The sequence below is a fragment of the Corvus kubaryi genome, unplaced genomic scaffold, assembly GCF_017639235.1.
Source record: "Corvus kubaryi isolate FWS band 111438036 unplaced genomic scaffold, C.kubaryi_AGA036_p1.0 37394, whole genome shotgun sequence".
In the NCBI taxonomy this organism is placed as follows: domain Eukaryota; kingdom Metazoa; phylum Chordata; class Aves; order Passeriformes; family Corvidae; genus Corvus; species Corvus kubaryi.
In genome coordinates this window covers 12281273-12293450 of record NW_024581133.1, presented here as the reverse complement: position 1 = coordinate 12293450, position 12178 = coordinate 12281273, and the positions used below count along the sequence as shown (strand labels likewise).

Below are 12178 nucleotides of genomic sequence, written 5' to 3'. Positions count from 1 at the left end.
AACCTTGGCAAGCGACATACCTGACACAGCAAGAGTGTTTGTTGACTGCCAGCCAAATAATTTCGTGGGATCAAAGGGCATTAATGACTGAAAGATTAGAAACAAAATATATTGAGGCAGCTTAACAACTTCACGTCACTGTCCTGTAACTCTCAATTTCTAATTCTCTTACCATTACAAACATTTCAAAATTTGACTATTGTAATTTCTGCAATATCAAACACCTTGCCCACTAAACACTGCAAGAATATCCCTCTCTGATATTCCAGCACTGCAAACTCACAGGGTGTAAAGACCATTTGAAAAAGCAGTTCAGGATGAAGCTGTGAACTCCAGCTCCACATTAAGGATCCCAGAGAAACAACCCATGGCCCCCACACCCAGGCTTTAGCTGCAGACAAGCTTCCCTTTCCCTGTGTCCTGCCAAAAGCACTCTGTGTACCTGAAGAAGATGGTAGAGAGAGATGTCAGGAGGCAAAATTCCATGAGCAGCGCAGGAGGGAAAGAGAGCAGCCTTGAGCTTGGGGTAAGGGGTCAAGGCCATTTTTAAGAGCTGTGGATCAACTTTCTTTAGAGGTTTTTCTGTATCTTCATTCTGAAGGACCTACATTGCAAGGAAGCAAAATTAATTAGGAGGAAACTGCATTAAATAGCAATAAAACAATTTGGGGATGTGCCAATCTACCTCATGGGAATTTGACATGAAGTGACAACACAGAAAGTATAATTTTTTTCCTGTAAAATACTTTTAAGTTGTATCAGACAGGTCTTCCCCAGCACCTGATGTTCCAGGTGACTGTGCTGAGGATCAAGACGCTCTGTTCTCATCCCCTCTGTTCCAACACGTGGCTCAGGGGGCATTTTCCTAACAAAGCCACGAGGGCAGGACAGGGGAGCAGGAGGAGAGGGCGGGATCAGGTACCCAGGCAGTACCTGGTCAATGCCCCCAGGGCCATACACCGTGGTGGCCAGGGCCAGCAGGGTCCTGCCCTCCAGCAGGATGCTGCTCACACCCCCCTGGCTGCTGGGAATCAGGATCTGAGCATTGGCCAGACTCGCCTGGAAAATCATCTTGGGATCTTAAAAGAAAAAGAAGTGACATTTAATTCCATGCAAAATCAGTATTAAATCATCAATCACACATTACAACTGTCCTCTGACTGTGAAAAATGCTGAATTTTCTACTTTTTGTTGTCAATACTGGTTTTTCTCAATTTACCTATAAACACAGATAAGATGAGCTAAGGTTTACCAAGCCTTCCCCCGTTTCAAACTACAGCTTTGTCTACACAGATTGACTGGGGTTGAGCCCCACAGTTTAGCACTGTAGTGGTTCAATTCTTTATCCTACACTGATCACACTTTCTAAAAAAAACACTTAACTTGGGATTATTTTTATCTTTTGTTAATGTGTGACTCTGCAGAAAATGAAATGCTTAAAAAGCACAGTGAGTTAAGGGCACAAGTTCTACTGGTTTGCAGTGAAGCAAACATGTAATCCAAGGGCAGAGAAATCAAAATGCACCACAGGGACTAGAGGAAGGTTTAATTTTAATGGGATGTGTATTTTCTTATGAATTCTCCTTTCATCCAACCTGTTGGGAATGTAACTGAACTGGAGGTAACGATGATCCTACACAAAATGATTCCCACTTACGTGCAGTCTCCAGATCTGTAAGTACAGTTCAAGTAGGGATTACATTCCAGACTTAAGAGATGAGGAAGTGAGGGACAGGAAAGTGATAGGCCATGGCCAAAGGGTTTGCAGCAGAGCAGAGGTTTAATTCTGCTAGAGCAGAAACATCAGCGCCCCCCCCCTGGAGTGAGATTCCTACCTCGGGGATTGCTGGCAACCCCTCGACACTGCACAAGGAACTCAAACCAGGGATGTGCTTCGTGCAACACCTTGTTATTCAGAATAGGGCAGTTTGAAGGGGTTAAACTGGAAATAAATGAACAGCACAGTGAAAATACAGGACTTGTAACCACTGATGTAACACAGCATTAAAGATTTGGGGCATCTCATGGGTGTAATGCCAACTACAAATGGTTAGACAAACAATTAGAAAATGATGTACTGGCTTTTTTTCTGGTCCATTTCTACCTTCTTGATAATTCCAGTGGTAGACTGGAGTTATAGCTCAGAAATTTTAATTGCCAAGTATCCATTAAGTGGAAATTATTCATACAGCTCCAATACCTAATATTGGTACCACCTTCAAATCCCAACTAATCCTACTTTAGGTGGAAACCAGCAATTTCCTTATTTGTGAACATATTAAGGGTCAACTTGCACTTGTGCTCAATGGAGTTTCTGAATTCTGTAAATTCTGAGTTTCTGAAGAGCAACTTGGCTTGGCTCATTTAGGATTGTACTGTTTATAGCATTACACTCATTACAATTGTAATTGTTTCCTTTCATAACTGACATACAAATTAATATTAACACAAGCTGAATAAAGCTTCAAAATACATCTTAAAATCTCACATGCTGCCCCAGAGTTTCTGTTAAATGACACTGCTAGGGCTGAGGAAAACTCTCCCCACCAACTGTTGAAATTGTGTTTCCTTCTTTAAAACCGGGATCCCTCATGGGATTTGAGGGATGGAAAGCATTCCTACCTGTAATAGTCCAGGTAAGTGTACAGCAGGTACTGCAGGCTGTGCTCTAGGCAGTGGAGGACAAACTGAGCATGGAAGTCCAGGCCACTGGCAGTGCTGTATTTTGGAACAGGGTGAGGATTCTGCAGGACTCCCCCGAGGCACAACACCCTCTGGAGCAGGAGCTCGAAATCCTCCAGCTCAGAACGGACAAAAATTCCCTTTCTGTCAGAAAAGAGAAAAAGCACAGACACTGATCACACAGCTCTCTTTGACAAGTTCTGATGGGTGTTTTCAACTCAAATTTAGAGCAGACCTTTCCCTCTCAGGGATTAATTCCCTACTGAAGCAAACACAACGTGCCAAAATCCATCTGCCTGTGCACAAACAACACTGTGGTTACTCCAGGTCACTGCAGAGAATGAGGTGTGAGCAGTGAAATGTTCAGAGTGTGCCCAGAATTTTCTCCCCTGCATTAAAGTCAGCATCAGGAACATAACCACTGGGAAACATCCAAGGGCTGAGGGAGGACTGCTCTTCTCACATGGTTCTTATGCTTTTAGACAACTGGAAGTACAAGACTAAAATTACATTTACCAATGGGCTCATGCTGTTTCCAAAAAGAGCAATATAAAAATTATCATGTATCAAAGATTTTATTGCTCTGATTTTGGCTTCACGTAAGAAGGAGAGAGAATGTAAAGCTTTGGGGGCCCTACCTGGCCAGCTTGTTCAGGATGTCCTGTCTCATGTAGGTGCTGCACAGTGTGTTCCTGTCAACGATGTCAGGGCTCAGGGGGGGCCAGGCAGCCTCGCTGCAGGGAGCCTGGCTGGGCTCTGACTCCTCAATCCAGGAACAAATACTAAACCAATCATGCTCGGCCGTCAAGTGCATCCAAAGAACCTCAGGACTGCAGGTCTTGAGTTCTGCATTTCAAAAAGGCAAATGGATGAAACCAGCACACACAAACACTTCTGGGGGAAATACTGGTAGTTTCTTACACAGAATCGTGGAATGGTTTGGGCTGGGACCTTAAAGACCATCCAGTTCCTTGGGCAGGGACATCTTCCACTATCCCAGCCTGCTCCAAGCTCCATCCAACCTTGGGCACTTGCAGGGATCCAGGGGCAGCCACAGCTTCTCTGGGCACCCTGTGCCAGGGCCTCATCACCTCCACAGGGAACAATTCCTTCCCAATATTCCATTTAACCCTGCCCTCTGGCAGTGGGAAGCCCTTCCCCTTGTCCTGTCCTTCCAGGTACCTATTTCTAATGAACAGCTGCAAATATGATGCTGAGATCAAGGATATTGTTCCAGCTTTTGGAGCTTCATGTTGGCAGAGCTGGAAGTGATTCCCCAGTGCAGGGAGTGGGACAGAAGGCGGCAGAGGGTGGCATTTACACGTGGCCGTGCCTTAGGCAAGTCCCCCCCAGCTACTTCCAAACTCCTCTCTACAGGAACAGCCGAGATCCAGGATGCAACAGGATGAAACCCATCATTACCCACTTCCACTGACAAACGTAAGGGACCTTGGTGGTAGCACAGGCTTTTAACTGTGTCTGTGCCACTCCCACACAGTGCCTGCCTGCTGTGCCAAAGAGATTTTCATTCCCAGTTTAAGCCCTCAGTCCCACAATACTTGCCTTGGCGTGGTTTCCTGGGCAGCACAATCATCTCCTGCACCAGCTCATCCCACCAGTGAGCCCAGTTAAACATCACCCTGAGCCTCCCGCTGTGAGCCCCGGGCCCGGCCCGGCCCAGCTCCGAGCCCAGCACTGCCTGGTGTCGGGAAAGGTCCTGCTCCCTTCTCCAGCTGCTGAAACTGCAATGGGGGTGGGATCAGGGTGGGCTTTACTGCTCCTGTGATGAACAGTCCCCAGTCTAACAAACAGGAGCTGAGGAAGGCTCAGCAAAGTTCCCAGTCCATTTTGAAGAGCTCTGGAAGTGCCAGAGGGATGGACTTGAGCTCCAGGTTTGAGAACTAAAGAATTACTTCATTTTTCCAAAGCTGACATAACAAATTGTGAGTATCATAACAGTTTTACAATTATTTAACTGTAAAATGATTTTTCTAGGTTATTTAGTTTGCTGTATGACAGACACCATAGATCAAAAATAGAGCAAACATCTGAACACGAATAATTGAGTAGTAATTCTAATATTATTATTAAAAATGCTTCGTTTCAAGCAGAAGAGCTGCCACCCTCACAATAGTTTGTCATGACTCACACAATAGTTTGTCATGAGAGAACATGACAGCAACTGTTACATTAACGAGAAAATGACTCAGTCCCCACACTGACTCTGATTTCTGCAAACGAAGACCAGTGTGAAATTAATGAAATTAAAGACTGTACTTGTTAGTGCAGTAAATCACACAGAATGTAGAACCCAGCACATTTTAAATCCTATTAATGTTAATAATTAATAATTAAAATTAATAACCCACATTACCTGGAAAGAGACTCAGTCTCTTTATTTTCCTGGAAGGATTCCGAGTAAAAGCTTTCAACCTGATGCACAAAATCTATCATTTTCTTCTCTTTTTCAGAAAAATAATTTTCTTCTCGTAACACTTTCACCTTTAATTCAAATTAAAGTATTAGCTCCAGTTGTTCAAGTATTACCTCCAATTACCTCCAATTTTCATCTATCTTTAATATATTCAAGTTGTAAATGATCCTGCAAGTGCAACAATTAACCAACTGTAGGAAAAAAATGCTGGAAGCAGAGGGCCATACACTAAAGTGACAAGAGGACTCCAGACCGTGTGAGAGAACTAGATCAGAGGCAGGACAAAGAAATGACATTTTAACACCTCTGTGTTTTAACTGCAAAGACAAAGGAACAGGGATGTTCCAGGAACTACACTGGAAGGATGCAGGGACAAGCCCTGGCTGTCTGCTCTGAACGTCAGTTCAATACAGGGGTTTCCCTCAGCACAAACACACACAAGGCTTCAGGCTTGAGAGCTGGACTGAAACAGCCTTTGCTGCACTCACCAAGAGATCCCGTACGTGTTTGTCCTCTGTGTGAAAGCAGATCTTGTGCAGTTCCTCCTTCACATCGAAGCCCTGCCACAAAGAACACACTCGCTGCATGCAAACTGTAAAACGTGCCCACAGAAGACACTAAAACGATCAAATAAAGAATACACATCTGCTTTCCTTCCAAAGCACACAACCCTTACAAACAGGCTTGTGACAGTCCCTGCACCAGCTCCTACAGGGATGTGCCTGATGTCCCCAGCACCTGGGTACAAACCCTGCCCCCCCGTGACACCTCCCCAGCCAGAGCCACCCTCACTCTGCTGATCAGCACTTCAGCCAACACACACCCACACACCGGCTCCCTCAGCAGCTCTTCAAACAAGTGAATTTTCACTGCAATTCCACCTGTTCCTGGTGGAATCAGTACATCCATAAGGCCCCAAAAGGCTCCCCAAGCTCCTGCATTTCCTTAGTAACAAACCAGTGTGAAGATCCACTGAACACCTCTCACCATATTTCTCAGCAGCTCGGAGGCCTGCCTGGCGTTGCCCTTCAGCAGACAGTCATAGACCAGGTTCAAACCTATCTGGATGAATTCCTGGAGACTCTCAGCAGGATGTTGGTGCCTTCGGAAGAAGATCTGGGCCTCTGGTATTTTATTGCTTAGGATGGCCTCAGCAATGACTTCCTGAAGGGAAAAACACGGAACAAACTGATCTACCTTTGTAATCCCTACGTTGATTTTCTTCCCCAGTACTTTAAGGTATTTCTACATTAATGATCTCCTTAAATCAACTTCATAACAGTAGTAAAACCTGGGTTACTCATTTTCACCTCTGGTGTCAGTTTTTCCCACTCGTGGCTCTCTTCTATCTCAGGCAGGTCTTCGTCCATGTCAGCTCCCACGTGCCCTGGAGTTACTGGTGGTCGAGGATATTTCCTCAGGAATTTTCTCAGTTTAATAATGTAGTCAGTTAAAATACCTGCAGCCTTCTGCAGGAATTCATCAGGTTCTGCCAAGAACATCCAAGGCACCAGTTAAATGGGAATGAACGGACAGGATTATAATGTCTAGCAATGTTGAATTAATAAATGTCCTGATTAATAAACAGAAACCCCTCAGAGGGAAGAGCACATCAGCTCTTTCCCCTGCACAGGCAGTGGCACAGCTCAGCACTCCCAGCACCCTGTCAGGATACAGGACACAGCCACAACCCCACCAGAGCTCCCTGCCCTCACTGAGGGGTTTTCCTTCCTAGGGACCAGCAAATGAGAACTAAAATTTTGTGTTAATCCAATCAATTATTAGTCATGTAAATCCAATCTAAAACGCAGGGATGAACATCTTTCATTCTCTTAACTCTAGTATTTTATGTTAATTCTAGGCAAATTTGAGCTTTTAATTAAAATAAGTAGCTGTTCTTACTTATTTAAATGATGACATATTACTAGATATGACCCGGCAGGAGTGACATTACCCTCTGTGTGCACAAAGATTTCCTCCAGCTGCTTGGTAAGGAAAGTCAGCGTGAGGGTCAGGAGCTGCTCAGAGAAGTGTTTGCTGTGAGGCTCCATATCATTGTCTTGGATTGCTGAGCAGAGCAAGTTTAAAGCTGGCCTGAGCTCCTCCAAATCTGCAATGGTTCCAGAAACAGTTCAAAATCTGCATTCTACACACAGCCATAGGGAGAAAGGTAATTAAATAAACCCCTGTGCAGCTGCAGGTACTTCACTCACTTCTCAGGTAAGACTGGGAGGCACCATCCCCAGAGTGCTCAGGCCCAGGGCAGGGTGCAGGGAGACTGAAAACACTTTCTTTGCTTTTTAAAAACAAGTCCACTGTGTCCAGCTGGCGATTTTCCAAACCTGCCTAGACAAACATGAAACAGAGCAATTAAGCATGGATTCTAAAACCATACCTTGTGCACTTACTGCTGGGATTCTCACCCCATACTTAGTGACAAACTACACATGCAGAAAAACAGAAGGAATTCAAACTCTGTGTGCAACACCTGCAGCCTGAAATAACAAGGTGACCTGCTCAGTCCCTGCCAGGCTCCTTTGACAGGCTCTGCTCAAACCCTGCCCTGTATCTTCACACACAAAAAGTTATTGCAGCAATATAAACTAAATACTATGAGAATCAGGACTCTGAATAAGCGTACAGCAATTTTATAAGAATGGCATAATAAACCCAAAAACCTAGTTCCAAGGATTTCTTTTGATATTTAACATTTTGCAAGGGGACAAAAACTGCTGCAGAAATTGGCAAAATTGCTTTTGGGTCCAATTAAGAGGGAATTTTGAGCACTGCTTTATTCTGTTTTATTTTATTAATGTGCATTCACTTTGTTGCTGTATTTCTTTCTTTGGGTTACTCATCTGTTTGGGGTTTTATTGTTTATTTAATAATTAAACCACTTCCTTTTGCCCCTAGGTTTGAGGCATACTTTTAATTGTGTCTAAACCCACACTAACATTGCTAAACTGCATTCAATACTTGAAAGCAGCAGTTTGTTATTTGCAAGACATGAACCAGCTCTCCTTACCTCGAGGGCATGGATGGGAATGGAGCACCTCTCCCACCCATTGAGGTGACACACGGAATCCACGACTCCGGCGCTGCCGAACATCATCAGCCTGGTCAGAAACTCCTCTTGAGTTAAACCAAACAGGACCAGGGACAGACCACGCTCTGAATGATAGAACCAAGCCATAATTAAAGATAGAGCAGCCACGTGCTAGGCAGCAGCACTTCTATCCACTGCTGCTTCCAAAAGAGCAAAGCTGCAGCAGCTCTGTTTGGATTTCACCCGAGCAGGAATGCAACGGAAGTTACCCCACAGCAGCCAGGCAAGCAGGTAGAACCCTAAAAACTGCTGCAGCAGCTGTCTCAAGGCAGTTTAGGACCCCTCACCTGTCAGCAGCAGACACAGCGGCACCTCTGCACTGCACTCCACATAAGCACTGCTTCTGCCGAACTGGGAACACGTCACATCCTGGGACTCAAAATCCCAGAGCACCAGCGACAGCCCCGTGTCCTGTGCCAGCACCACGAACACAGCTTTAGCTCCAGTCACCAGCTTACACTCCAGTTTCACCACTTGCTGAGGTGCTCCCACGGGGATTTGTGTCCACTGCTGTCCTGCAGCCCCACAGGCTGCACCCTGGCTTTGGAGCACTCGGGAAGCTGCCCACGTAGCAGCCCGGGGAACAAAGGCCACCATCTTCTCTGGATCCTCACAAAGCTCAGGATCGTGACCTTCAAGATGGGTAAAAAACTGATACCAAGGCAAATTCAAGTCGTTCACCAAATCTGGAGAATCTGGTGTCCTTCTTCTCCTTACTCTGTCCCACAGTGAGGATAAGTGTGCCTTCCAGGACCTGGGGAGGGCACAGAGTCACCTGTAACACCAGGTACTGCTCCAAGAACAAGGCAGATAAAGCTCCCTCAGTTAAATAAAATGCACTTAAGCTTATAAAATCCATACAGCATCCTGCATTTTAACCTTACCATGGCCTCTTTATTTGCATTTAAATACTCTCTGCAGCCAAGCTGACTGATCACAGCTGCATTAGCTGACAAGATCCATGTTTAGCATTTTTAGTAAAAAGTTTCCTGTTCCTCACAGAAAGTGGCCCATCAATTAAAAAATAGTAGAACTGAATTAATTCCAGAACTGAGTCTTTCTTACATCAAGTTACAATTCACATGTTTTATTAATATCAATACTCTAAGACCTAAAGGTAACCCCTAAGCAGCAATTACTCTTTGGAAGTTGTTCAGTGCTGTACATGAAGTTGTCTCGGCCCATCCTAAATTCAAAAGATTTACAGCAGAATGGGCTGATTTTACCTGTCACAACTACAATTGAAAGGAACAAATCAGCAGTTTATTATCAATGATCCAAAGGAGGCGAGGCCCAGCCTGTGCCAGGAGGTTTTTCCCTTCTGTACCTGTCTGTGCGGAAAGGCGACGACAGGAGCTCCATGCTGTGGTCAGAACTGGCCAGCTCATCCTCATCCAGTCCCTCAGGAGGCTTCACTGGAAGATTTTCAGGATCTCTCTTACAGAGCAAATGTTCAGGGAACTGTCTATAAAGAAACAAATATGAAATTTCACCTTGCTCAGATGATTTAAGATGTTTTTTCATATTTAACTCCTCCAAGAGCTCTCAGTGAAGCAGTGTTCTCTCAGGGTAACAGCTAAACCATCAAAACCTGATGCTCTTTCCTTTGAGGTGCACACCACTTCTTAATTACCACCTGGCCCTAATTTAGCAAGCTAAATCAGCACAGCTGTACCAGTAGAGTTTGATAATTCCATACCCCATGGCATTTCTAAAAGGTGCTACCACCCACCCCTGGCACTGAGAGGACCTAATCTTCCTGGAAAAAATACAAAGTGCAAGACAAAGTTTATCTATTTGTTAACAGATAGATTAAAATAAAGAGATGTTATAGATACATTTTCCTCTGTTAGAGTGACAGAGTGTAAATAGGAGCAAATAATGAAAGGACAATCTTTCAACAAAGAAGTAATTTCTGGTCTAGCACAGAACTCAGAATGAAAAGCTGCCAGCACCCCGATGAGTACAGGCCCAAGATTAGGGACCTGTGAAGGTCAGTTCAGCCCAAGGCCTTCCCCTGTACCTGAAGTAGGTGTTGAGCTGCACAGCGAGAGCACCGTGGGAGGTGTTGGTCACCACGGCCATGCTGAGGTCAGGGGACACTGCCAGGGCAGCCAGGGGGGACACGGGGGCTGGGCCCTCCCCCTGCCCAGCTCCCAGGGCTACACTGACCTTCCCTAAGATGGCACCATCAGAGCAGTCAAATATGTCTGTAAACAGCATCAAGGAAAAACCCAGGCCCTGGAGTGCTCAACAGAGAAGTTACACAGGAGGGAAAGGTGGTGAATTTTGGCAGTAAGAGAAGGGAAAGGTACCTGACCTTGTCGTACTTTAATGTGTCAGAGAAGATGACCAGGAAGAGGTTAAATCCAGCACCTGGCGGAACTGACAGGTCTGAGCCCCTGCTCATCCCAACACACAAATCTGCCTCCCGAACTCTGATTCCCTGTGTACCTGCAGATCATTTCTATTTCATTTAAGAAATTAGGTGACAGTAGATGTCAGCCTGTTATACACAGACCCATGAATCAAACCCATTAATGACCCATTAATCCAGTGGGAAACAGATCTCCAGTGGAGTACTGGGAAACACCTGATACACAACTACAGCACTTCCACCACAAAAACCAGGATTTGGCTACACAACCGTCTTTGCAGGCATCTCACTTAAATGTCTCTGAAGAAATTTCTGCTCAGCCCTGGCAGCAAAGAGAAGCAACTTTGTTCTTCCAGATGATTTTCCCTGAGAGCTCATCTCTCCTGCAAAGGATACAAATCCAGCCAGCACTGTCCAACAGGAACAGGATGCCCCTGCAGAACTGGGAATCTGTTATCCTCCCCACAGCTTCTGGAGGCAGAGCCAGGGTGAAGCAGTCACAGGTCTCTGGGGATGAGTCTTTCCCAGGAAAGGTCAGGTGCACAAGGATAAACTGGTTGAGCAGAAGTTTGCACTTGTTGTTTCCAAAAGACAAAATCTTCACAGAGAAAACTGAAGGCAGGTCTGAAAATTTAAAGATTAAATGTCGGATTACAGCCAGCTGGGACTTCTGATTTGTAGAAAGAATCCCAAGAAAACAACAGCTCAAATTCATTGCCCCAGTTACCATCCTAACAGAAGTTGGGATTGTGAGTTGGGGTGGTTGGTTTTAAATCTCACTTTCTGTGCCAGGGGCACTAATTCTAGAACAATTTCCTAAAACTTTTACGTGGCTTTTTCTGTGGACAATACTATGAAGAACATAAAAAATCAGCACAAAATAGTAAGTCAGCAGTGAGAAGAAAAGCTACAGACTTTGGAAATAAAATACTTTAGGAAGTCAGACTGTTTAAGAACATGTAAAACACCAAAGGCTCATTCTAACTGCACACTATGTTTGCTAATCATAAAATACAAGGTTAAATGTTTAATTAGTCTTTGCAGGGTTATTGAGGTGCCCTGTCTCTGTTCTCTTTCCATCAGTTCCAATATTAAAGTTAAAATTTGAGAGAGCAGGGTTGTATATATTTTATTAAAATTTATTTTTAACTTTATATCACTGAAATGTGACCCTACAAGAGTTTAATTATCTCTAACAGTGTCACCTTGGAATACAGAAAAGTCCCCATTATTTTTCAAGCCCATGAATCCTGCCGATCGCATTGCATCAGTGTGGAGGCACCTGACACTTCCCTAGTGCTCAGTCCCACTGCCTGATTCATCCCACCAGGAGCAGCAGAACCAGACCTGCAATAATTTCACACATGGAACACACTGAAAGTTACTCACTCATGTTTTTAGCTTCAAGAAGCTTTTTAAGCGTCTCTTCCTTACAACTGTGCAGGGAATTTGGGTTGTGTTTTCCATCTTCTACACTGAATTCATAGACAAACAGTTCATGACCTTGACCAAGAGCCAGGAGTTTTGTCTTGTTTGATTGCAAACCATCATCTTCTGTGCTGTCCCACATGAAGCTGAA

The 12178-nt window shown here is 44.7% G+C and overlaps 1 protein-coding gene across 1 annotated transcript in view; it reads right to left on the bottom strand.

Annotated features, from left to right (window-relative positions):
- The window catches only part of SPG11 (SPG11 vesicle trafficking associated, spatacsin), a 28176-nt gene that overhangs the window by 14400 nt on the left and 1598 nt on the right, over positions 1-12178 (bottom strand). The window contains exons 2-20 of the mRNA XM_042039726.1: positions 11989-12173; positions 10996-11223; positions 10246-10432; positions 9550-9687; positions 8510-8976; positions 8142-8287; positions 7330-7462; positions 7071-7226; positions 6427-6605; positions 6104-6280; positions 5605-5676; positions 5057-5184; positions 4246-4424; positions 3321-3528; positions 2623-2826; positions 1836-1942; positions 934-1079; positions 443-604; positions 21-87 (exon numbers count right to left, since the gene is read on the bottom strand). Of these exons, the coding sequence (XP_041895660.1) occupies positions 21-87; positions 443-604; positions 934-1079; positions 1836-1942; positions 2623-2826; positions 3321-3528; positions 4246-4424; positions 5057-5184; positions 5605-5676; positions 6104-6280; positions 6427-6605; positions 7071-7226; positions 7330-7462; positions 8142-8287; positions 8510-8976; positions 9550-9687; positions 10246-10432; positions 10996-11223; positions 11989-12173 (3269 nt within the window). The remainder of the gene's footprint in view (positions 1-20; positions 88-442; positions 605-933; positions 1080-1835; positions 1943-2622; positions 2827-3320; positions 3529-4245; positions 4425-5056; positions 5185-5604; positions 5677-6103; positions 6281-6426; positions 6606-7070; positions 7227-7329; positions 7463-8141; positions 8288-8509; positions 8977-9549; positions 9688-10245; positions 10433-10995; positions 11224-11988; positions 12174-12178) is intronic.